This window comes from Chiloscyllium punctatum, chromosome 41 (genome assembly GCF_047496795.1).
Source record: "Chiloscyllium punctatum isolate Juve2018m chromosome 41, sChiPun1.3, whole genome shotgun sequence".
NCBI classification, from domain to species: domain Eukaryota; kingdom Metazoa; phylum Chordata; class Chondrichthyes; order Orectolobiformes; family Hemiscylliidae; genus Chiloscyllium; species Chiloscyllium punctatum.
In genome coordinates, this window is record NC_092779.1 from 39,908,736 (window position 1) to 39,936,394 (window position 27,659).

Below are 27,659 nucleotides of genomic sequence, written 5' to 3' on the forward strand. Positions count from 1 at the left end.
TATAAACTCTATGTCATCACTGCTTGCTTTCCCACCTATTTTGGTACCATCCACAGATTTTACGATGTCACACTCTATCCCTGCTTGCAGATCATTTAGGTAGATTGCAAATAGTTGAAGTCTGAGAACAGAACCTAATGGCACCTCATTTTAGTTCATCATCCAGAAAAGGAGCCATTTAGCCCAACTCCCTGCTTTCTATCAGTCAGCCAATCCTCTACCTTCATCCCCTGGGATTTAACTAACTGAATCAATCTTTTTTGTGGCACCTTGTCAATAGCCTTCTGGAAGTCTAGATAAATCACATCTACTGGATCCTCATTATCCACCTTGCTAGTTACATTCTCAAAGAACTCCAGCAAGTTTGTCAAACACAACCTTCCCTCACCAAGCCATGCCAACACTGTTGAATTGAGCTTCGTTTTTCCCCAAGTGTTCAGTTATGACTAAGTGTTCCTTTATGACTAAATCCAGCAACTTACTCATGACAGAAGTCAAACTGACTGGTCTGTAGTTTCCCACATTTTGCCCTTTTTTTAAAAAATAGATGCTTCCAATCCACTGGTACATTTCCAGAAACCAGGGAATTTTGGAAAATCCCATCTAATGCATCAACTCTTTGCTGCCACCTCCTTAGGGTCAGGTCACAAGCCCTCATGGATTTATTTGCTTTTAATCCCATCAGTTAACTTCATACCTTTGCCCTCATTATAATTTCACTAGGTTCCTCTGTAGTAACTGCTATTTTTGTGAATGAATTATCTTGTACTGTGAAAATACAAAAAAAAAATTGGTTTGTGCCTCTGCTATTTGAGTTTCCCGGTTCTTATCTTGTTATTTCCATTCTCTAAAGGGCCAACGCTTAGTTTCACTTTTCTTGGCTTTACTATACCTTACCTAGGTACCAGTGCCTACATCTTCTGTTAGCTTCCTTTTGTAGTTCATCTTAACACTATTTCAGTTTAGAAACGCTTTGCTGATGTTTAAATCCTCCAGAGTGTCACTGACATTTTCAGTATGATAATGCCCTACTTCTTGCCTTTGTTATCCTCGACTTCCTTGTGAAGCTATGGATGATTTTTCACCTTATTAGAATTCCTCTTACTTGCAGGAATGTGCTTTAATTGAGGGGCATTTAGTATCTCACACAGCATTTACCACTTCCTTGCCCTTTAATATTTTTGCCCAGTCCACTTGGGCCAACTTCTTCTTTTAGCATTGGGCAAAGCTTTCATATGCAACTTTGTCTTCACCCTTTCAAATGAAATTTGAATCTCTAGCATATTGTGGTTACTCCTTTCAGGAGGATCCTCATCTACAAGACCATTTATCAATCCTTGCTCATTACACTGCAGCAAACCTAAAGTAGCTAGTTCTCTGGTTGGCTCAATGACCTGTTGTTCTAAGAAGTAATCCTTCATACACACCAATAAGCTTTCTTCAGGCTACCCTTGTCAAGTTGATTAATCAGATAAACATGTAGGTTAAAATGTCCCAAAAGTATCATTGAGCCCTTCTCACAAGTCTTTATTATTTCCTGGTTTATACTAGGCCCTAGTTTAGATGTCCTGTTTGTGGGCCTATAAATTACACCTACCAAGGGGTTTCTTGCCTTGCTTTTTATTGCCATGCATACGGATTCAAGTTTTGGTCCCCAGTAGTGCCAATATAATTTCTTAATACAGCCTTGATATCATCCTTAACTAAAAAAGCAACACCACCTCCTACTCGTTATCTATCTTTTCAGAATATTGAGTACACTTGGAAAATTAACTCCCAGTCCTAAACTTCCTGGACCCGGTTTCAGTAATCTCCACCAGGTCATACCCATTTGTCTTTATTTGTGCCATTAGCTCATCAACTTTATTCTGAATATCATGCGCATTTAAGGTGATATTCAACTGGTCAGTCTTTTTCAAATATTTTCTTATGCTGTCCACACTTTCCATTCTTATTTATTAATCCCTCATAATACTGAGCCTCATCTCTAACTAGTCTTTCAACTTGCATTTTGATCTTTTATTATTCCTTTCCTCACCATATTCATTAGACTAGCCCTTACTAACCTATTAACCACTGCCCTCTTCTCAGTTTCTGACCTGTTGCTTTGGTTCCCACCCCCCTGCCTTATTAGTTTAAATCTATGCAAGTTGCACTAGCAAACCTCGTCAGGATGCTGGATGCTGAATCCAGTTAAGATTCCGTTTTGTACAGATCCCACCTGCCTTGGAAGAAATCCCAAATGATTGAAAAATCTGAAACCCTCCACTGGCTCACGAGCTATCTTCCTATTCCTTACTACACCACCACATGGAATGGAGTAATCCTTAGATTACCACCCTGAAGGTTCTGCTTTTCAATTTATGGCCCAGCTCCCTGAACTCTCCTCGCAGGATCTTGTCACTCCTTCTGCTGATGTAATTGGTTCAAGGTGTACCACAGCAGGCAATACTCAGCAGCATTCACAACTCCTCAGATATCGCAAAAGTCTATCAAATACAACAAAGCTGGACAATATAGAGGCATGGGCTAAAAGTGGCAAGCAACGTTCGTGCCACACAAATGCCATGTAAACATTGCCCCTTGATGTTCAGTAGTATTATCAACATCCTGGGAGAACCTTGACCAGAAACTAAACTGGACTAGTATATAAAATATTGAATATAACAGCAGGTCAGATGCTAAGGCACAAGTCAGGAGTGCAGTGGAATACACCCCAATTTGCCTGGAATTATTGTAGCTCCACTAATATTCAAGAAGCTTGACACCACCCAGGACAAAGCAGCCCACTTGATTGGAACATCCTCACTTCCTACCATTGAAGCACAATAGCAACATGTGCCATCTACAAGATGCACTGTAGAAATTCACCAAAGATCCTTAGATAGAACATCCAAACCCACAACCATTTCTGCTAGAAGGACACTTTTCTAGCCACTTGAATTTTCTCATTCAAGCCACTCATTACCCTGACTTGGAAATATATCACTGCTCCTTTAATGTCGCTCGATCAAAATCTGGGAATTCCCTCTTGAATAGCACATGGATACAACAATTCAAAAAGGCAGTTCATCTCTACTTCCTCAGGGGCAACAAGGAACTATAATAAATGCCTGGCCTGGCCAACATTACACATATCACATGAGTAGAATGGATTTCATTGAATAGTGGAGTGGTTAACTGGAGACTTACTCTTGTTCTAACGTTATGGACAATATCCCATCAAAACTCAAAATGGTGGCAGTGAATATTCTACAGAAAATTTTCAAAAAATATTTCAGACTGCTTGCAGTTGCCTTTTCCAGGGTTTTCCATAGAAAACCTTGGTTTTGTGTAACTTCTTAGACCACAATTCTCTAAGGACAGGGCAGCGAAGCTTGTCTTGCTAGCGATATACATTCATGAGCAAATAAAAACAAAATTTTCTTTCCCCCCACACATTGCATTCATAAGGAATTACTAATTTGGCTCCTGGACCTCCACCATTTCTTTATTGTATGAAATTTCAACCAGCAATCACATTGAATTGGAGGAACCAAAAACTCATCCTTAAGTAATGAATGTGAATTTTTTAGGGACTGGAACATGGCAGGGATACTTCAGTAATAGTGTGCAAGTTACTGGAGTAAACTTCCATGGTTTGATTGGTGGCTCCTTAACAGTTCATGATTCGTCACAAAGCTGGGTAGAGATATCAAGGTGCAGTCCTCAGTTCTATAAAGTTGTTAAAAAAAATCCAATCTAATTTAAATTGCGATAATAAAAAAAATGTAATGTTGCTTTATAAGGATTTATTCTCATGCGTTTTGGTTTAATATAGAAATAATAATATATGCAAAACATTTTCACACTTCTCAAAAGCATTTCATGTGAATGAAAATGAAATATGCATCATAGAACACATTAGAACCATGTACACTTGAAACAAAAATGTCTTCCATTTGCTTTTTGAACTAAAACGATTATTTAAGTTATCCGATGTCATCAATTCAATCTTTCATGCTGGTCAGCTCTACTTCATTCTGGTCAGCTCTACTTCATTCTGTTTTCAAGAGTAAGAAAACACAAAATAAGAAAATACTTAAAATCATGAAGCATTAAACACAATGTTTGCTTAGTTTAACACAGTTTTCATTTAGATGGTGACACTGCTTATTTAATAAAGAGGTTTGAGTGCGAGATGCTGGAAAAGCACAGTAAGTCAGGCAGCATCTGAGAAATAGGAGAATTGACATTTTGGGCATAAGCAACAACAACCCTTCACATTTAAGATCAATCTTTTGTTCAAAACAGTGTATGGCTTAGAATCATAGAATCCCTACAGTGTGGAAACAGGCCCTTCAGCCTAACAAGTCCACTCTGACCATCCAAAGAGTAATCCACCCATACCCCACTATCTATATTTACCCTGACTAATGCATCTGCCCTACACATCCCTAAACACTACAGGCAATTGAGCATGGCCAGTTCTCCTAACCTGTACATCTTTGGATTGTGCGAGGAAACCAAAGCAGCCAGAGAAAACCCACGCAGACACAAAGAATGTGCAAGCTCCACACAGATAGTTGCCAGAGGCTGGAATCAAACTTGGGTCCCTAATGCTGTGAGGCAGTAGTACTAACCACAGAGCCACTGTGCTTCACCCTCCTCATCTGCAACCTCAAGCCTCACAAGCCCAGACTATCTTCCATGTCCTTTATGTTGAGAAGATAGTAGGCCCTGTCATCAACTCCAAGATCCAAAATTCCCTCCCTAACTCTCTACTTCTCTCATCTTCTTTAACATGCTCATTACATCTTACCATCTTGACCAAACACCTGCCATAACATCTCATACAACTCATTGCAAATTTTGTCTGATAACTCTCCTGTGAAGCCCCCAGGATGTTTTAAAAATTAGAGGCTTTTTTGGTAAATGGAGATGGCTGTTGTAAAGTTAATTCCGTGCTATTAATTGACAGGATGAGCATTCATACTAATATGTTATCATACATGTCTTGCATTTAGTCTCTCTTATTAAAGAAACACATGCATCATAAAACAAAAAGATGACTGAACTGGTTATATTTTTCAGTCAGTATGAAGCTAATTTCCTGCAAGAAATTGGTTAAGGATCACTACTGCCACAGGCTAGATGGTCTATAGCTTGTAATTTTACTTGAGAAAATGTTTTTGCATTCTTTACGTCAATTCTTGCAAATAAGTTTTCTCAATGCTTTAAGGTGGAATAGTCATACTGAAACAGATTTCACTGAATGAGAAACGTTGGAGGAAAAATAGCAGTTGTTAATATTTTTCTGGATTTGCTTCTGCTACTCTTATAATAATGGTGCATTAATTGAAATATTGCACCTATTCAACGAGACACGCAAAAAAAACCCTCCGTTTGCAACCTGAGGTAATTAACAATTCACAGTCCATGGGCTTCAGCTTGGCACTTAAATACTACTGCTGCATCATGATTAATTCAAAGATAGAACAATGGAAAAAGCTAGAGATAAAAGTTACAAGTGGGAAGACACACAATGGCTGTTTTAGCCATGTGCAACTCCCAAACCATATCATTGATCCAGTAACATTTATAAATAGGAGAGCTTGTTAAAGCATGGATCTCAAGAAACTAATACAGAAACTTGGTTTCTAAATTTGGTGACATAAGCTTTCAATGTTGGGGTCTATCCATTTGTTAGGAATGTTTCAATATTGACTTCATGCATGGTATCATTACAACCTGCCTAAACTTGCTTGTTTGCTTGTACAAATAATAATTGAGAGATTATGAGTTTTGATATTTTATTCAAGAAGGGATCAATGTTCAGAGTTAGAAGGAACAACATTGTCTTCAGGAAAGGACTGAAGGGCAGACCAATTTCTGTCAATTATTCTGTCCCAATGTCAATTATTCTGAGTACAAGAGAGAATATAGAGAATTACTGTGCCAAAGGATTACAGATGAGTTATATTAGTATGCTTGGGATACATTACTTTTGTAGGCTTCTTTGCTAGTGTGATGATGCTGCTCATTTAATAAGGTTATGGAGTCATAATATCCCAACCATTTGCCAGCATTTGGCCCACATCCCTCGAAACCCTTCCCTATTTATACACCCATCCAGATGCCTTTTAAATGCTGTAATTGTACCAGCATCCACCACTTCCTCCGGCATTCCATACACACATCACTGTGTGAAAATGTTGCCCCTTAGGTCCCTTTTATATCTTTCCCCTCTCACTCTAAACCTATGCCCTCTAGTTCTGGGCTCCCCCACCCCAGGGAAAAGATCTTGTCTGTTTATCCTATCCATATCCCCCAGACCCAGCCTATTCAGCCTCACCCTCTAGCTCAAATTCTCCAACCCTGCCAACATCCTTGTAAATCTTTTCTAAACCCTCTCAAGTTTCACAACATCCTTCTGGTTATGTTTTCCTTGTTTTTTTCCTGAGGATTTGTAAAAAACAGTTAAAAATCATACAACACCAGGTTATGGTCCAATAGGTTTAATCAGAAGCACACTAGCTTTCGGAGCACCGCTCCTTCATCACCCGATGAAGGAGCAGTGCTCCGAATGCTAGTGTGCTTCCGATTAAACCTGTTGGACTATAACCTGGTGTTGTATGATTTTTAACTTTGTACACCCCAGTCCAACACCAGCATCTGCAAATCGTAAAAAAAACAGGTTCTGAAAAGTCTGGGCTTGGATAGGTTTTAGGGCTAATTGGATTATAGCTAACAGATACTGCCTCAGGAAAAGGCTTTCAAGTTCAAAAAATACTCTTGCAAGGAATGGCGAGTGGCCAGATCGCCCAGCTCAGCTTTTCTCTCTTTTATTTTGATATGATTTTGACAGTCTGGTTATTCACTGAAAGCAGTCAAGCAGTTTTGAGGTTGTTGATCCAAGTAACAGCTACGTAGAAAAGGATGTTCCATGCTGCATTTCTCGGACTTTTCTCCTGTACGACGTGTTTGATTTTTCCCCTTTTTGGCCAAGGGTGTTTATGGGGATTGTTGCAATTATTTGGAATAGCATCATTAAATTCGGATGATCAATTTGGTTTTCATATAGGTTAAGGTAATCTGTTTCGAGTTTCATTCGGTAATCTTGTAAATAAATACTGTTTTGTTTAGAAGTGGTTTGACCAGCTGCATTGTTCCTGGAATATCTGCTTAAAACAACTAACAAAGTTAGGATCTGGGTTACTTTCTTGAAATGTTTTCAGGGGCTCTGGCCTGGTCCATAACATTTCTCTCTGGATTACTGAAGATAACTAAGAATCCTGGATTTTCCAAGACTGTCCTGAAATTCCCTTTCCAGGCTGCATTATTTCTGTGGAAGTCATTTGGCTTACTTGGATGGCCAGAGGGTGGTGGAGGGCTTCTACTGAATTCAAGGTGGTCTGTAGCATGATGTTTTGTTCAGGAATCAAGCATCAGAAACAACTGTCCCAAACCACACTTGTCCAATCTCAGAGACCCTCAGACTCGGCAAACTAAACTCAACCTGACAGGCTTGGATGCACCTACACTATAACATGGCTGTATAAATAAATATCCCAGAGAAAGCTTCTGTAAATTCTGTGCCTTCCCATTCCATCATCCGCTCATGTATTTTTTTTATCATTTTTAAGAGATAGATAATTGTTTAGATTTTAAAGGCATCAAATGGTAAGGGAAGAGAAAGTAATGTGGAATTGAAATACAGAATTGAATGGTGAAGTAGGCTTGAGGGGCTGAATGGTCTACTCCTGCTTCATTTTTGCACTTCCAGAAAATTTAAGCAACATTCAAAGTCATCTTCAAGTTCTATACAATAGACCTCACCACAGTGCTGCTGTTTTATGTTGACTTCGAAACATATTGGCCTATTACAATCCCATTCATTCCAAACACACTCAAGTTCATACGATATTGGAGCACAATTAGGCCATTTGGCCCATTGAGTCTGCTCTGCCATTCATTCATAGCTTCACCCTCATTTTCCTGCCTTCTCTCCATATCCCTTCATACCATTACCAAATAAAAATCTGTCTAACTCCTCCTTAAATTTATTCACTGTCCCAGCATCCACAACACTTTGGGGTAACTAATTCCATAGAATCACAACGCTTTGGAAGTAATAGTTTCTCCTTGATATTGTTTTAAATTTGCTACCCCTTATCCTAAGACTATGACCTCTCATCCTTGAATGCCCAAGAGGAAACATCCACTCTGTCTATTTTATAGATACCTCTTATCATCTTCAATCTCTCAATTTAATCTCCCCTCATTCTTCTAAATTCCAGACAGTACAGGCCTAAACTGTTTAATCTCTTTTCATACTGCAAACCCCTCATATCTCTGGAATAAATGTAGTGAACATCTTCTGAACTGCCTTTAATGCCACGACATCTTTTCTTAAATCAGGGGACCAGAACTGTACACAGTAATAGAAAGTGAGGACTGTAGATCAGAGTCAAGAATGTGGTGCTGGAAAAGCACAGCTGGTCAGGCAGCATCCGAGGAGCAGGGGAATTGACGTTTTGGGCATGTCCAAAACATGGATTTTCCTACTCCTCGGATACTGCCAGACCTGCTGTGCTTTTCTAGCACCACTCTAATCTTGACTCACATAAACAGTGCTACACCCGGAGGCCCACTGAAGATGTTACCTAGGAGGGTGTTACCTAATAGTCTGGAAATGAACCCTCCAGCTCAGCTAACAAACCTACATCCAGAACCTCAACCTGAGCTACAAATCTTCTCACCCTGACACCCTGAAATCTCTCTGCCCATTATGATAATTAGTCACCTTCCCATTTTTTCGGCCAGAATACATGACCTCGCACTTATCCATGTTAAATTCCATCTGCCACATTTTGGCCCACTCCTTTCCAGTGCACACAAAGAAAATTCCCTTGTCTTTCACATGTATGGACTTAATGCACTTGACTTCAATTCAACTATGTTTGAACTTACTCAGCTTTTAAATAACGCCTTCAGATATACAGGGCGACTGCCGTATCTGTGGATCCGGTTATGGCGGTTTCAGTTACCCGCAGTTTACTGGGGCCCAAATATATTACATGGAACAGGGACCTGGGGAGGTAAACTTTCCACTTAAATGAAGGGGTTCGCTCCTAGCCACTGTTTCAGGCATCCGCGGTACATGTTTGAATGTATTTTCCGCAGGTACGGGGTTGGGGGGGGGTATCTACTATATAAGCAAACACGTCTAGTCTGGAGTTCTAAAAGTAAGGTCCTTGCATGTAGGAAGAAGTATTTCTTAAACAGTTGTAAACCATCGCCCTTTTTCAGGTGCATATATCCTGTTTCAGCCAAGGCTTCTAAAACAAAATTTAAGCCCAACATTTTTCCAAGCCAAGGGTTTCCCCTTAATTACTACAAATAAAACCATATAGATTCAAAATGTTGGTTTGCTCTCTCCATGGATACTGTCTGACCCACTGATCTCCCGTATTTATTGTTTTCAGTCATATCTACTCTCACCTTCCCTCTATTAATAAAGGACTACTGATGCTTACTGAAGTGGGTGTTAAGTACTTTCGATAACCTAGACCTCACCATTGTCTCTGCAGAACACATATATATGCAATTGTCAGTTAGTCTAAAAGCCTATTTATATTGTACAAGCTAAGTTACATGGAGGTCTTTGTGGCGTCCTTAGTTCTGATCACATTTTTGGACAGACACATATCAGAAACCTCAAATGTTATTTAGGGATAATACAATACATAGCAACATTCAGTACTTTGTTAGCTTTCACTTTAGCACATTGTAAAACTTGAATGAAATTAATCCCGAAGTGTAAGGATTGGACAGACTGCCATAAGAAAACTAAATACAATACATATCTTGGATGATAATTATTAGCTTAGATGATTGATTTTTGAATTACTTCATCAAAAGTACCTCCATATGAGTCATATCAGCTTGTGTTTCCATAGACATCCCCGCCTTATCTTCTGGGGATGAGATCAGTGGATTCACTCTGTTGAAAAAAAAACATTTTTTAAGAAATCAATATGAAACAAACAGCACAATGGATTGACAGCAAACATGGAAAATTAGACAAAGTTGATGATCTCAAGTACTTCCATAATAATTTTAATGCCCAATCATTTACCTGATGCGTATAAATGCACACACTGAAAGGTGTCTATATTACAGAAAGAGTTTGTGCTACCATTTAATGCAGCCATAAAAACTGTAAATAGAACATGTAATTTATGAACTAAAATTATCAGAGCCATTCTTTTTGTTTATTCTTATCCCCATTGAGATTCCATGTCATTCTCTAGAGAAATTCTTCTGTCCTTTGGGAATTGAGTTGACAACTTTTTTAAAAGTGGGGTAAATTCACCAATCTTGTTTTACTTGTGGAGAATCACACCCAAAGAGAGTAAATATTTGAGTTAGGGACTTGTAAATTTACATTGCAGCACCAAGCTTTCAAACCAGTGGTTACTATTGGTCATAGCAAAGCAGAACATAGACTCTGCTTTCAGATCTTTCTTTTGCCTGTGACTCACTCAAAAGAAAGGTCAATTAACACTAAGGCCTTATTTACCTGGACAGCTTGATTTATTTATGAAAGAGGCCATTGAAAAATATTGGCTATTTTGGCACCAGTTTTAAAATTTCTCTTATTTGTTCAAAGGACTGTGGTCATCGCCATCTAGGCCAGCATTTATTATTCATCCCAATTGTCCTGGAGAAGGTGATGGTGAGATGGCTTCTTGAACCACTGCAGTCTTTGGAGTATAGGGGCACCCACTACACTACTAGGAAGAGAGTCAGAGTCAGAGCAGAAAAGGCCTCTTGGCTAGTTGAGTGTGCACCGAAAATAACTACCTCTAGTGGCGCACTAATCCCGGTTTCCTGCACTTGTCCCACATCCTTGAATGTTAAGTTTGAGAATGCAACTTTTTTAAAAAAGGGTTTTGTGATTTACACATGAAAGAAGAAGTGAAACTATCACTGTTTTCTAACAAATGAAAGGCTTAACAGACAATCAATCTTTCAATGTATAATTTCAGTTACGTACACTGCAAATTTTTGCTATAAATTCTGTGTTACGATCGAGCCCTCCACAATCACCTGAAGGAGCGTCGCTCCGAAACTAGTGTGCTTCCAATTAGACCTGTTGGACTATAACCTGGTGTGGTGTGATTTTTAACTTTCTAACTCTACCCCAGAAGAGATTCCAGTGATGTAAAAATGTGAACCCTTCTTCCATACACCAGCTCCTCAGTCATGCATTCATATGTTCTATCCACATATTCCGACCCCCTCTAGCTCATAGTACCAGGGATAATACAGATATTACTATCCTGGAGGACCTGCTTTTTAAATTCCTCCCTAACTTTCAATATTTTCCCTTCGGAATCGCATCCGTTTCCATTACTATGTCATTAGTTCCAATGTGTACAACTACTCGTTCCTCTCCCTCTTGAGAATTTTCTGCATTTTTTTCCAGAGGTATCCTTAATCCAACACCAGGGAGGCATCACACCATTCTGATTTCTCACTGGCATGTCTGTCTCTGCGTCCAAGTGTCCCCTTTCATAATCAGTTGCTTGAAACCTGACATACCTCTCATAACATTAGAGCCAGTCACAGTAGGAAGGTTGTGGTGAAACATGTAAGGGTTCAGAAATGATTTACTAGGATGTTGCCAGGGTTGGAGGATTTGAGCTATAGAGAGAGGCTGAACAGGCTGCAGCTGTTTTCCCTGGAGCATCAGAGGCGGAGGGGTGACCTTATAGAGGGTTATAAAATCAAGAGGGGCATAGATAGGATAAATAGACAAGGTCGCGTCCGTGGGGTGGGGGGAAGTCCAGAACTAGAGGGCATAGGTTTAGGGGGAAGAGGGGAAAAATTGAAAAAGGACCTCAAGAACAACCTTTTCACGCAGAGGGTGGTGTGTTTATGGAATGAGCTGCCAGAGGAATTTGTGGAGGCTGGTACAATTACAGCATTTAAGAGGCATCTGGATGGTATCACGAACTGGAAGGGTTTAGAGTGATATCGGCGAAATGTTAGCAATGGGACTAGATTTAGTTAGGATATCTGGTTGGTATGGACATGTTGGACAGAAGGATCAGTTTCCGTGCTGTACATCTGACTCTAATCACATCCCTCCTCAGCCTCCTCTGCTCTAAAAGACCACAATCCAGGCCTATCTAGTCTTTCCCAAAATCTCAATTTCTCCATTCCAAACAATATCCTCCATTTCCCCTCTAGTACTGCCACATCTTTCCTACAGTGAGGTGACCATAACTGCACACAACTATGGCTAACACACTGTACTATTCTAACATTACCTCCTTGCTCATGACTGATGAAAGCAAGTGTCCCAGATGCCTTAACTATCCTATTCATGCCTTCTGCCAACTTCAGGGCTCTGTCAAGAATTACCTCAACATCCCTCTGTTCCTCTGAGCTACCCAGTGTTGTGCCATTCATTAAATGCTCCCTCATCATCTTCCAATATGCATCACCTTGCACTGGTCAGGGTTAAATACCATCTTCTACTGATCTGCCCATCTGACCAACCCACCTATAGCTGCAATTTTGGAGTAGATTTGTAGCTCAGATTGTGGATCAAGTTGTAAGCTTGCTTGCTAAGCTAACAGGTTTTCAGACATTTCATTACCATGCTGTAACATCAGTGAGCCTCTGGTGATGCGCTGGTGTTCTGTCCACTTTCTATTTGTGTGTCTTGGTCTGTTGTGGTGGGTGATATCACTTCCAGTTCTTTTTTTCTGAGAGGTTGGTAAATGGAGTCCAAATCAATGTGTTTATTAATGGAGTCCCACTTTGAATGCCAGGCCTCTAGGAATTCCCATGAATGTCTTTGTTTAGCCCATCCCAGGATGGATGTGTTGTCCCAGTCGAACTGGTCTCCTCCTTTGTCTGTATGTTTGGATACTAGTGATAATTGGTCATGTCTCGTGGTGGCTAGTTGATGCTCATGTATCCTGATGGCTAGTTGCATGGCCATTTGTCCAATGTAATATTTGCTGCAGTCCTTGCAGGGTATTTTGTATATGACATTAATTCTGCTAGTGGTTGGTTGGTAAATTAATCAGGAACTGTTTCAGTGTAGTGGCAGCTTTGTGGGCTACCATGATGTCATGTAGCCAGAGTAGACTGGTCATCTCCAAGACGTCTTTAATGTATGGCAGGGTGGCTAGGGTCTCTGGCCGTGTTGTATCTTCTTGTTTAGGTCTGTTGCGTAGAAATTGGCAGACTGTGCTTATCAGGTATCCATTATTCTGGAGTACGTTATATAAGCGTCTTTCGTTGACTCCTTCTAGCTCCTGGGTGCTACAGTGATTTTTGGCTCATTTAAACAATGTCCTGATGTAGCTCTGTTTGTGGGTGTTGATATGATCACTCCTGTAATTGAATATCTGGTCAGTGTGTGTCTCTTCTGTAGATACTGGTCTGCACCTCTCCATTGATTTTTTGTTCTACTGTGATGTCTAGGAAGGGGAGTCAGTTGTTGTTCTCTTCCTCTTTGGTAAGCTTTATACTGGTAAGAATTTTGTTATATTGTATTTGTGGGCTTCTTCTAATTTGTTGCGTTTTGTGGTGACAAAGGTTTCATCCAGATAGTGGACCCAAAGCTTGGGCTGGATCTTGGAAGGGCTGTTCTTCTAACCTCTACATAACTGCTTCTGCCAAGAGTCCCGATATTGGTGATCCCATAAAGCGTCCCATAGATTTAGATTAGATTACTTACATTAGATTACTTAGTGTGGAAACAGGCCCTTCAGCCCAACAAGTTCACACCGCCCCGCCAAAGTGCAACCCACCCATACCCCTACATTTACCCCTTACCTAACACTACGGGCAATTTAGCATGGCCAATTCACCTGACCTGCACATCTTTGGACTGTGGGAGGAAACCGGAGCACCCGGAGGAAACCCACGCAGATACGGGGAGAACGTGCAAACTCCACACAGTCAGTTGCCTGAGGCGGGAATTGAACCCGGATCTCTGGCGCTGTGAGGCAGCAGTGCTAACCACTGCGCCACAGTGCCGCCCACGAGCTCGCCATTGAAGGTAATGTGGGTTGAGAGGCACAGGTCTACTAGTTTGCTGATGGAGTTTGTGCTGTCAGGTGTTAGTGTCCTTGATTCGTCTAGCAGTGAGGCCAGTGTTTCTTTGGCTAGGGTGATGTTTATTGATGTGAATAGGGCTGTCACAAAGGAAACCATGACCTCATCGTCCTCTACCTTGGTTCTTTGATGATGTTCAGGAATTTCTGAGTGGAGTGAATAGAGTGGTTTGAGTCTTCGACTAGGTGTTTCAGTTTGCGTTGCAGTTCCTTTGCTAGTCTGTATGTTGGTGCACTGGGACATGAGAATATGGGTCCGAGGAGGCCCCTTGTTTATGTACATTTGGTCATCCACAGAAACGAGGTGTGTTGAATCCTTCAGGTTTCATTCTTTGGAGGTCTGCCTTGTTAATTTTACCGGTCATGTGATGTTTCCTCTGGGGTGCTATAATACAGCTTTCTAGCTGTGGAATCAGGTCCATTGGCACTGTTGTTAGGTGTTGATATCTGAATAGTATGCTTGCTTTTTCAATGTTTTGTGATCTGTTCAGGATGACAGTCATGCGCCTTTTGTCTGCCAGTAGGGTTACGAGATTTTATGTCTTTTTTGAGACATTTCAGTGCTTTCTTTTCCAGAGTATTGAGGGTGTTTACTTCTTTCTTTCTGCTTAGTGTTGGTGCTACTGTCCGTCTGATGGCCTGTTGGATTTCTTCTGTCAGTCCGTTGTCTTTCAGGGTGGATTCCAGTGCTGCTCGGAAGTCCTTTTTGTCCATGTCCCTGTGATTGAAGTTCATCCCTCATACTAGGATAGCTTTTTCCATGCCCATGAGTGGTTCAGCACATTGAAACAGCTTCTGAAGAATTTAAAAGACCCCATACTAACAACCAGCAGAACAAGACGTTATATTCAAAATACCCTGTAAGGACTGCAACAAATATTACATTGGACAAACGGGCAGGATTCTAGCCAGCAGCATACACAAGCACCAACTAGCCACCTAAAAACATGACCAGCTATCGCCTGTATCCATACACACAGATGAAGAGGGAGACCAGTTCGACTGGGACAGGCTAAACAAAGACACATACAGGAAATTCCAGAAGCCTGGTATTCAAACCAGAACTCCATTAACATATCGATTTGGACCCCCTTTTCCAACCTCTCAGAAAAAGAACCGGAAGTGACATCACTCAGCACAATAGACCAAGACACACAAATAACAAGCTGGACAGGTTTGATTCCAGCTTCCAGTGACTGTGTGGAGTTTGCACATTCGCACCGTGTCTGCATGGGTTTCCTCCAAGTGCTCCGGTTTCCTTCCACAGGTCATTCTATTTTGCCTATGGTGTTAGGTGCACTAGTCAGTGGGAAATGGGTCTGGGTTGGTTACTCTTTGGAAGGTGGGTGTGGACTTGTTGGGCCGAAGGGCCTGTTTCCACGCTGTAGGGAATCTAATCTACGTTCTTATCACATTTTCAGGAATTCCAGATTTCCACTCTATGAAAGCGAAGGAACAAGGATATTGCTTCAAGTCAGAATTTTGATGACTTGGAGGGGAGCTTGCAGGTGAGACAGTTTCCATGCATTTCTTGTCCTTTGAGAGGAGTTGTATTCAGGAAGTGCTATTGAAGGACCCTTAGTAAGCTACTCTAATGCTTCCTCTGAATGGCACACACTTCTGTCACTGTGCATTGGTGATGCAAGGATTGAATGTTGAAAGTGCTGAATATGGTACCAATCAAGCAGGTTGCCTTTTCCTCAATGGTGTCAAGCTTCTAAATAGACAGCATTTCATCTCATCCCAGACTTGTACTTTGTAGATGGTGTTCTGGTTTTGAGAAAAAGCAAAGTTACTCACTTCAGAACTTCTAGCTACTTACATGGCTAGATGTGTTTCTGGTCAACGGTAACCCCTGGGATGGTGATAGTGGGACATTTAGTAATGGCTTTGCCACTGAATGTCACAGAGCAATTGTTGGTTCTCTGATGTTGGAGACAGGCGACACAATTGCCACGTAAAGACTGTCCTTTTATTTGACTATTGCAGCAATATGATGGCTGGCTGGGGGCAGTTACAAGTCAACAACATTGCTGTACCAGGAGTCAAATGTTGGCCAGACCAAGTAATGGCAGCAGATTTCCATCCCGAAATGACAATCGTGAACCAAAATGTTTTTTTTTAAATGACAATTGACAAAGATTGCATGGTCATCATAAGACTAGCTTTTAATTTCAGATATTTATTGGCTTCAAATTTCTCCATCGGCCTTGGATGGAATTATAATCCAGACCCTAAGAACATTAGGTTGGTATAGTAGACTTGTTCAGAAGATGAAGTTATGTGGGATCCATAGTGAGTTGGTTACAAAATTGGCTTGGTCATAGAAAACAGATGGCATTTGTGAAGGGATGCTTTTCTGTTTGGAAGTGGTGAAAGCAGCATATCTTCAGTCAGGCATTGAGTAAAAGTTAGAAAGTCATGTTGCAATGATATACATCTTGATTCAGGCCATATTTAGAGTATTGTGTGCAGTTTGGTCATCACACTATAGGAAAAATGTGGAAGCTTTGGAGAGGTTGCAAAGAAGTTTACAAGGATATTGCTAGATTGGAGTGTATGAGCTTTCAGAAAAGGTTGGACAAACTTGGATTGTTTTCAGGAGAGTGCCAGAGGTTGATGAATGACCTGATAGGAGTATATAAAATTATGAGATGCATGGATAGGTCAGTCTTTTTTTCCCTCAGGATGGAAATGTCAAATACTAGGGAACATGAGTTGAAAGGACTTGAGAGGGGTTAGGGAGGTGGTAGAAGCAGATACAAGAGACACTTACCAGATATAAACAGGCAAGGAATAGAGGGATATGGATCATGTGCAGGCAGATGGGATTAAATTAGAATTACATCATGGTCAGCACAGAAATGGAGGGCCAAAGACTCTATTCCTGTGCTGTTCTATGTTCTATGTTCTACTTTCTCGATTATTGGTCCAATGACATGAATTCAACATCACCGCACTCCCCAATGGCAGTCTGAATTCAGCACATATAGGATTCTTGCCTTTATTACAAAATCCAAGATCTGGGAGGTTATCCTCAAACTGTACAAACCCTCTGTAGTTTGCTCACTATAACAAGATGCAACTGAACTACAGAAGGTACAAAGGAAATTCATGAGGATGCTCCTTGCATTGTTGATTTTTAGTTCCTGAAGAAAGGATACATAAGCTTGAGCTTTTCTTTTTGACACCAGAAGGTGTAGGTTTAGGTTATGGAGGTGGTAGTCGAGAGGAGATTCAATGGGTAATTATTTCACTCAGAGAATGGAGGATATCTGGAACTATGATTAATCGGGTGGCAGGTAGAAAAATCCCCATAACACTTAATACATACTTAGATGTGTACTTGAAGAAATGCACCCTACAAGGCTTGACAATAATAAAAGCTGGATGGTTACTGAGTGTCCAAAGTGGACATGATATGAACTTATTGATCTCTGTCATTCTATGCCCTTTGCCTTTATAACATAAATAAGGGAAAATGTTTGAACCTCAAAAGATTGCACAAAATGCACAGAAGTTCTTTTTTCCCTCAATTCATTGAGCATGTATAGTTCTTCAAATACATGAATCATATGTTTACCCCTCATGCATTTGCAACTGGATACCTGAGACCAATTTTAGCTGTAAGGACCAGAAATGAGAGCAATGTGTACCATTTTAGCTTCCAGAGTTGATGAAAGATGGGACAAATCAAGGAAGCGTATATGACTAAAGGATGTAACATGCTTCTATTGTGTCATTTTTAAAAAATGAATTCTTCAAATAGATTATTAAGGGTTAATTGTTTAGGGTTAATTGGACGTGACAATAAGTGATTGAAGTAAAGTGGAAAAATACACAAAAACCAGAACGTGCGCATGTTCACTTGTGTGTGCACAGCTGCTGGATCTTGACTGTTGGTGGGAAACATCTGCTTGAGTGGTCTACATGAGGCCATCTGGATTTGTTTTCCAACTATTTTTGAAAAGTGGAATAGTAATGGAGGTATGCCAAATGGGGGTTAAACATTCAGAATAGCACTCATATCAGGGACTTTGCCCTGCTCATCGGGATTCATACCACCAGGCTGGGGTTCACACAACCAATGCCATGAGATCTGAGGTACAGCTCAGAGTGCCACTGTCACTAAAGACACTGACAGATACACTCATTGTGTATCTCAGTTGTTTAAACTAATTATATAACTTTGTAATATATAGGTACAGGAATATAAGAATTATTAATTCAAATTATGTATCTTAACTGAATAAATTAGCTATGTATTGAATTAAAAGTTCCTTCTTGTAATCATTTTGATCAGACCTTAAAGAATCCATTTGGTATTTTCAGTCTAACAATACAGCTTCCAATTTCAATAATTCCAAAACAATTCCAACATACTTGGAGGTTACTCTAGAAAAGATTTCATCCTTCTGGGAACAGTAACAATGATCAAATACAGAAATAATCTTCTAACTAAACATCTGGATGTACATGAACACCCTGGACTGCAGCACTTACCCTGCATAAAACAAAAGTGCTGTGCACCCACCTAGCAAAGAGATACAAACTGACACACACACCCCACCCCTTGGTGATACTGAATTGAATACAATAATCATCCTAACTGGAAACCTGTACTGAACACCTCTACCCTTCATTCCTGTTCTTTCAATGATCACTCGACCGTATATCTGTCAATTGATCAAGACAACGGATTGAAAATACACATACTGCACCTCACTTACTACAATGAAAGCCTGTCCAGCCCATCTATTTCTCACCTTCTATTTCCCCACGTGGACATTTGGCCTGAGCAAGATCGATCATCAGAAACCTTATGGATCAACAGATGAAAAACATGGGGAGTCACTAACAAGCTTTCTACTTTTATTGACTTTATCATTTAGTGTGTATAGTTTTGGTGCTCAGATTTAGAGTATGCTAAAGTATACCAATTTGGCTTCTTCATTTGTTCAACATTCTAGCACTTCCATTCAAAATCTATGACTCTAGAGTTTCTGTTCTTAAACTACAATTCTGTGATTGAGTGGGAAGTCAGTAGCAATTCAGCAAGGTGAACAATCCAAGCTAATTCTCTAGAGGGATGACCTTAAATCCCACCATGGGAAGTGGTCAAGTTTGAATTCAATATTTATTTCTGAAATAAAAAGCTATCTTAATGGTAACCATGCAATGTTACCAAAAAGGAGACAGACAGCTAAACAATCAGCCTTTCTACATCTCTATTCACCACACTCTAAAATTAAAACCTTCAACCTGAAAATTGACCCCCATGTTTTTTAACCAAGCCTTTGAGAAACCAATCCCAGAAATGATGAATAATCAATCCTAGACACCAGTTTGTATCTTAAACAAAATATCAAATTATTAATATATTATCTAAATAATTTAATTTGTCTATGCTTTTAAACTCAAAACCCTTGGTTTGCAGTTCCTGTCACAGAAGACAGACAAATAAACACACACAATTAACAAAATGGGCCAGATTACTTAAATGGTTTTCATGATATTTTAATCCATAGGCAAAGAGAATGATTTCTTGATTGTTTTTCTGAAGATATCAAGCAGAGACTCATACAGAGGTAGTGATATTTGACTGAATTTTCTATTCTCTAAAATTCCAAAAACTGATAAGGGATGTTTCAAATCTTCATGCTATAACACCAATAGCCAGATTTCTTCTCATAGAAAACAGTTCATAACCCAGTTCAAACTCAGTCTGTTAGGGAGTGGTTAGTCTCCTTTACAAAATTCCAGTTACCATTTTCCTTAGCCTGAAGTCTTTTTTTGACTTTGTAGAACCAATTCCTAGGTATTGACCTTGCTAACAACTAATTCCAGCTATTTTCTCCTCTCTGCAGAATCTTTTGATCAGAACCCATCTTGTAAATAACTTCCAAACCTGGCCTCATGAATAAACAAAAAAACTTTTTAAAAGCTTTTAACACAAGCTGTTCCCCACAGTCCAAAAGTCATCTTGAGCTCACAGTTCCCAGTTTATAGCTCCACACTAAAAATGAGAAAAGAGTATAACAAAGATTAACCATTGTTAATGGTCATAAAAAACCCACCTGCCCCTTCTGGGAAGGAGACCGGTCATGCTCACCTGTTCCAGCCTACATGTGGCTCCAGACCCACACCTATTTGGTTGACATTGAACTGCTCTCTGGCCAAATTAGAATTGTAGAATTCCTACAGTGCAGGAGGAGGCCATTCAATCACCAACCACCTGAAGAGCATCCCACCCAAAACTCGCCTTTACACAGCTAATCCACCTAATCTGCAGGTTTTTGGACTGAACGAGGAAACCAGAGCACCTGGTGGAAACCCATACAGATGCAAACCGCACACTGTTGCCAAAGACTAAAATTGAATCTGGGTACCTGGCACAGTGAGACAGCAGCGAGCTACCATGCCACCCAATTACTGTTACTTATGTTTGACTGCAGTTCTTAATATGAACTAAATTTTTATAACTGGAGATAACAGGCTAGATCTTGTGGTGTCACTGGACGAATTTGTTTTGGCATTGTTTAGTCCAAAATCATTTGTGCTTTTAATTACAAGTAGTATAATCCAATAATAGCATGGAGGGATTCAAGGAGACAAGAGTGTGGAGTTTCTAGATCCACAGTGAATGACACAAATAATAATACATCACTTTAAGGATATTTAACAATTAAGAAACAAACAGGATGAATTCGACTTGCATCAGGAACAATGAGAAACAATGCCAGAACATTCAATGAACTTGCTTGACTTTATTTGAAGCAGTAACAGAAGATTCATGAGGGGCGATACAGTTGATGGGCAATGTTACATGTAAACTGTATGTTTGCATGTGTGGCTGAGCATTGGGAAAATGAAACCCATGCAAGGCCCATGATCCTTTGCATACTGGATGGCTGTTTATGGATAATCACTGATCTCCAAGAAGATACCCAATGGCTCACAAATCCCAGGATCCTACACATACCAGCTCAAAGCCAAAGCCTTTAAATGCAGTACTTGACCATATACCTGATTCTAGCTCCTGGCAAATTCTAAAAGCTGATGATTGTTGAAGCAGGATGAGAGAAAGGGATGAAGCTAAGTAACACCACCTCCAGTCTGGGACACAAGTTGAAAGCTTTAAGACCAAGGTCAGGGAATCTGAGGGAATATGCGATCTCCTCAGCAGTGATGAGGAATGCATTCCGGGAAGCAAGCGACCAGTTTAGAAGTAGCAAGTAACATTTTTTTAAAACTTTGTTTTCTTGATTAGTTTAAAATACGCCTAAAAGAAAATTAATCTCAAATTTCCTTAAGAAAGGAATCCTGTGCACATTTAAAAAAAAAAGGGAAAACTTTCCAAGATTATCAAAACCAAAATGCTATCCCTTTTACTGTTCTTCCAATAGATTTGTTGAAATCTGGAGTTCATTGGATTTATCAGTTCCATCCTTGATTTTTTTTTAAGAATATGATGGTACTGTATGCTCCGCTATGTTAGCTTTTTGTGACTCCTGCACTAGGACTGCCAAATCCCTCTGTTGCAGCTTTCTTCAATCCTTCTCTATTGCTAATTGTACATTCACTTTCATCATCTCAGTCATCAATATATAATTGTGACCCTAGCACTGATCTCAGCACTGATTCCACTAGGTACAGATTGCCATCCTAAAAATTGCCCCTTTTCTCTCAACTGCTGCGTATCAGTTAGTGAATCCTCTATATCTGAGTTGATGAATTGTTTCTTTCAACTTCTTACAATTTCTAAATATTTTTGTTTATTGTTTGCATATATCTCAATGTGATCCAACAAACATGATTTTTAAAGATAGCCACCTTTGGACAGTCTCCTTAATTCGAAGTAGTTTTTATTTCCCAAAGCACTTTTTGTTTTAAGACTACAGCTATCTGGACTACAGCTCTTCTCACCCTACGTCCTGTCAGGACTCTATCCCTTTCTCTCAGCTCCTTCGCCTCCACCGCATTTGTTCCGATGAGGCCACTTTCCAAAGTGGTGCTCTTAATATGTGCTCCTCCTTCTCCAACCATGGCTTCCCACCTACAGTTGTTGACAAGGCTCTCAACAGCTTGCGGTCCATCTCCCACGCCACAACCCTCACCCCCTCCCTCTTGTTCTCACCTTTCACCCCACCATCCTCCACATGCAAAGAATAAGCCTCTGCCACTTTCATCAACTCCAACATGACACCACCACTAAACACATCTTCCCTTCCCTCCCCCTGTCTGCATTCCGCAGAGATTGTTCCCTCCGGGACAACCTAGTCCACTCCTCCATCACACATGGCACCTTCGCACCACGCCCCCCCAACACCCCTCCCACCACGCCCCCCAACACCCCTCCCATGCAATCGCAGAAGGTGCAACACCTGCCCCTTTACCTCAACCATGCTCACCATCCAAGGCCCCAAACACTCATTTCAGATTAAGCAGCGTTTCACTTGTATCTCTTTCAATTTGGTCTATTGCATTCGTTGCTCCCAATGTGGTCTCCTCTATATCGGAGAGACAAAATGCCGACTGGGTGATCACTTTGCTGAGCACCTTCAGTCTGTACGCAATCAGGTCCCGGACCTTCCCATGGCTTGCCACTTCAACACACAATCCTGCTCCCATACCCACATGTCTGTCCTTGGCCTGCTGCAATGTTCCAGTGAAGCTCAACGCAAACTGGAGGAACAGCATCTCATCTTCCGACTAGGCACGTTACAGCCTGCCAGTCTCGACATTGAATTCAACAACTTCAGATAATTTTATTTCATTTATTTTTAAAATTTTTATTTCATTTTTCTGTACCTCAGTTTTTGATTGTCTCTCTTTATCTTGCTCCCCACTCTCTCATCACCTTTTTCTCTCCTCTTCACTACCCTTCTCCCCTGTTTTCCATTTCGCTTCTGCTTCACCCCACGCGCCCCCCCATATTTTGTCACACAGCCTTGGTCACTCACAGCTCCTAATCTCCCTATAATGTCTTTATCCACTCTCTCTTCATTGTTACCTTTGCTTCTAGAGCCATTACCCACCTTCTCTCAGCCTCGTATAAATACCTCCCCTATTTCTCCCCTTTTTTTAGCTTTGACAAAGGGTCAGTTAGACTCGAAACGTCAGCTCTTTTCTCTCTTTACAGATGTTGCCAGACCTGCTGAGATTTTCCAGCATTTTCTTTTTGTTTCAGATTCCAGCATCCACAGTAATTTGCTTTTATTTTGTTTTAAGACCACAGTCCAAACAAAATACGGTTTTTAAACCGAACTTCATAAGCAACTCTGTGATTCATACATTTAAAAACATTTTTATATTTAGTTATTGCTAACTATGGGCGTTGCATTATTTATTCTCATGTTCAATAAGTAATGAACTCAACTATTGGTGTTGCCAGGGTTGGAGGATTTGAGCTATAGGGAGAGGCTGAACAGACTGGGGCTGTTTTCCCTGGAGCGTCGGAGGCTGAGGGGTGACCTTATAGAGGTTTACAAAATTATGAGGGGCATGGATAGGATAAATAGACAAAGTCTTTTCCTGGGTGAAAAATCACACAACACCAGGTTATAGTCCAACAGGTTTAATTGGAAGCGCACTAGCTTTCGGAGCGACGCTCCTTCATCAGGTGATTGTGGAGGGCTTGATCGTAACAGAATTTATAGCAAAAATTTGCAGTGTGATGTAACTGACATTATACATGTATAATTTCAGTTACATCACACTGCAAATTTTTGCTATAAATTCTGTTACGATCGAGCCTTCCACAATCACCTGAAGGAGTGTCGCTCCGAAAGCTCGTGCGCTTCCAATTAAACCTGTTGGACTATAACCTGGCGTTGTGAGATTTTTAACTTTGTACACCCCAGTCCAACACCGGCATCTCCGAATCTTTTCCTGGGGTCAGGGAGTCCAGAACTAAGGGCATAGGTTTAGGGGGAAGAGGGGAAAGATATAAAAGAGACCTAAGGGGCAACATTTTTCATGCAGAGGGTGGTACGTTTATGGAATGAGCTACCAGAGGATGTGGTGGATGCTAGTACAATTGCAACATTTAAGAGGCATTTGGATGGGTATATGAATAGGAAGGGTTTGGAAGGATATGGGCCAGATGCTGGCAGGTGGGACTAGATTGGGTTGGGATATCTGGTCAGCATGGACCGAAGGGTCTGTTCCATGTTGTACATCTCTATGACTGTATTTGCTAACTCAAAGAAATCTAGTTAAATTGGGTCCTTTAAAAATATAAATTCATTTGGTGTTAAAGCCATTAGAGAAGAGATCCTTTATAAATTAACTAAGTTGTGAAGGGCGGGTGATTAAAGGAGGGAAACCAGTCTATTCTTCCTCAACTGAGAATTTAAGGAGTTTGGAATGGTTAGAAATTGGGAAGCCTCATATGGGAACTTGTCATACAAAGTAGCAGAAGTTTGAAAAGTGGCACATCGACGCCTTGCATAGTGTCGAAGGAAATTCCAAGAAACTATAAACTGCTTAAAAGGTTTCAGAAATAATAATCAATGAAAGAATTAACAGCCACTTGAAATTTTAGTTAATGAGTTAATATTAATTGAGATAATGCCAGCACAGCTTTGCCAAAGAGAGAACAGGCTTGACTACTTTTTTCATGAAGCAACAGCGTTAATTTAGATAACAAAGTGGATATTGATTGCTTACAAAATTGAAGTCCATGAACTAGGAGGATCAGCGTCAGCTTCAATGAAGCACAGCTCGGTGATAAAAAACTAGTTTTAGACAAGACAGGTTGTGGTTTGTTGCACTGTCAGAATGTCAGCAAAGCTGAAAGAATTTTTTGAGAAGATTTGTAGCTCAGGTTGAGGTTCTAGATGTAGGTATTCTCACTGAGCAAACTTACATCCAGAATCTTAAAGAAATACGCTCCTGATATCTGTTACGACATGGTGGAAACCCTTCTGTTAATTAAACCAAACACAAAAAAGTTTACTTCACCTTGTAATCTGTTAAATTATCAGTGGCAGAGAATTACCCAAATTCCACTATTTAATGAAAAAATATCAATTTTATTCTTTAACTCTAAAATTGAACATTAAACAACACCAATTTACAACTCAATCTGCTTTCTCAAAGATTTGCCATCTACCTCCAATATAACAATATACTGATCCGATAAAGCCCCTATTAAATTTACAGCAAATTGATTTTCAAAACCAGAAATTGACAGGTGTCAATTCTCCTGTTTGTTGATCGCCCTGGGTCATCTTTAGCCTTCTGCTGCAAAGATGTTTCATATGAAAAAGGTACCTTTGAGACAGCTTTCAGGTAATCTATCTGACAATGGCAGGTGCTGCTCTTTCTCTGGCTAACTGTCCAAAATGTCTGCTTTTTATACCCCAAAATATTGGGTCATCTCATTAGTTCAATGTTGTCAAAACAGTAAAATTCAAATTTGATTGGCTTTTAATATCTTGGGGCATAATTTAAACTGATTGGCTAACTCTGAACTGCTGTGAAAACAACTCCGGTATCTAGGTTACAATAATATATTACATTTCCCAGTGTCTGCGTGGGTTTCCTCTGGGTGTTCCGGTTTCCTCCAGGTGCTCCAGTTTCCTCCCACAGTCAAAGATGTGCAGGCCAGGGTGAAGTGTTAGGTGAAGGGGTAAATGTAGGGGTCTGGGTAGGTTGTGCTTTGGCAGGGCGGTGTGGATTTGTTGGACTGAAGGGCCTGTTTCCACGCCGTAAATAATCTAATCTAAATCTTTCAAATTTTCCAGCGCACAAACTCTGGAATTAGTCACATGACAGGAGCTTGACAGCTTTCAACTTCAGTACATGCCTTCAACTTCATAACATACCACTATCATAATATATGAATGGAGGGTATAAAAATCTTATACTTTTTCTTATCTTATATCACTTGATCGGTGACATTCTATTTGAAGTATACTTTTCTATTGTAACAGATAAATGTTACCAAGTGCTTAAGGAATGTACTGTCTAGAACAGTAGAAGTACTGTCAATGTACTGTATAGTTGTAATGTCTGCTGGACGTTACAAAATCAGCAGACCCACACCTAATTTCTTATGCTACAAAAGATAACCTGAGAGCTGATTGTCCATGTATACAAATCTTTGTTCTGCACACAATTAATATGGCCTACCAGCTTCAAAGTTTGTGATTGCTGATTTCATGAACAGTTGTACTGAGCATGAGAACATGGAGCAGAAGTATACAAAGCTCTAGAGCATGGCATTCTGGTTTTCTCATTAGATTTTAAGAAGAATGGAAGGATCTCTCAATGGATGCAGAGGGAACTTACTAAAATGGTTCCAGATACCTAACCTTGTAACTAAAATGTTGTGTGAGACAAGCTAGGGGCCGATCACCTCGAAGAAAAGGAAGTGAAAAGGAAATTTTACGGAAGTGGACAAAATTACTCCAGATTTTAAAAAATCCTTGCTCAACCTACACAACTGCAATCAGTTTTCTTTTGGAAAATTTCTGTGACCCGCAAACAATTAGTCAGCTAACTCCCTTAACATTTATCTCTTCACCAGGCCTATCAGCCACATATTCTGACACCTCAGAAGGCCAGTACAGAGAGTTTTTTTTTAAGCTACTCTTTACTTCTAAACCTCTAAAGGACTTATTTTCTTATGTGCTGATGTTTAGGAGTTTGCAAACTGACAGTACTTCTACTGTTCTAGATGTTTTCTCCCTCAATTAACATGTACATGACCTGATATGTTCAGAATGGTCCTGATTGTGTGTACTGGATTCCTGCTGCTAAACAATAATAGCTTTTCGTTTATAGTCTCCTATCTTTTTATCCCCCCATGCAACTAACTATTCATCTCAAGGGTTTTAAATGCATGCAAACAAAATAAATCTCCAGGCATCTTGCTACCATTTCCAGTACAAAACTAAAATGAAACTAAAACTAAAAAAAATATAGAAATACAAGTCAAATTTAAAGCTTTATATCATGTCTGCACTTTAGAACCCAGGTCACAAACAATAATGAAGGTCAACCTTCATCACATTATGAAGAGGACTCAAAATAAATTATGCTATTGTGGGAAATTAATTTATATCCATAAAAATATTTGACAATTTATACTTCATACACAGAAGAGGACAAGGGAGATGAGTTTCAAATCATAGAATCGCTACAGTGTGGAAACAGGCCATTTGGCCGTACAAGTTCATACTGACCCTCCAAAGAGTAACCCAACCAGACTCACTTACCCTACTACTGTACATTTACCCCTAACTAATGCACCTAACACATCACTGAACACTGTTAGGCAATTTGCATTGGCCAATTCACCTAACCTATACATCTTTGGATTGTGAATGGAAACCAGAACACCCGGAGGAAACCCACGCAGACACAGGAGAATATGCAAACTCCAGATAGCCACCTGAGGCTGGAATTGAATCAGGGTCCCTGGCACTGTGAGGCAGCAGTGCTAACCACTGAGCCACCATGCCACCCTATTCTCTCAAGAAATCTCTCTATGAAGTCACTGTCATAAATTGTATCCACTCAGTAGAA

General features: G+C 40.2%; 1 protein-coding gene across 1 annotated transcript in view; it reads right to left on the reverse strand.

Moving 5' to 3' along the window:
- Window positions 1–3,934: 3,934 nt before the first annotated feature.
- LOC140465108 (synaptonemal complex protein 2-like) overlaps window positions 3,935–27,659 on the reverse strand; it is a 243,739-nt gene continuing 220,014 nt past the window's right edge. Inside the window, exons 31-32 of the mRNA XM_072560975.1 lie at window positions 9,907–9,985; window positions 3,935–4,042 (exon numbers count right to left, since the gene is read on the reverse strand). Coding sequence (XP_072417076.1) covers window positions 4,013–4,042; window positions 9,907–9,985 — 109 coding nt within the window. The 3' untranslated portion in view covers window positions 3,935–4,012. The remainder of the gene's footprint in view (window positions 4,043–9,906; window positions 9,986–27,659) is intronic.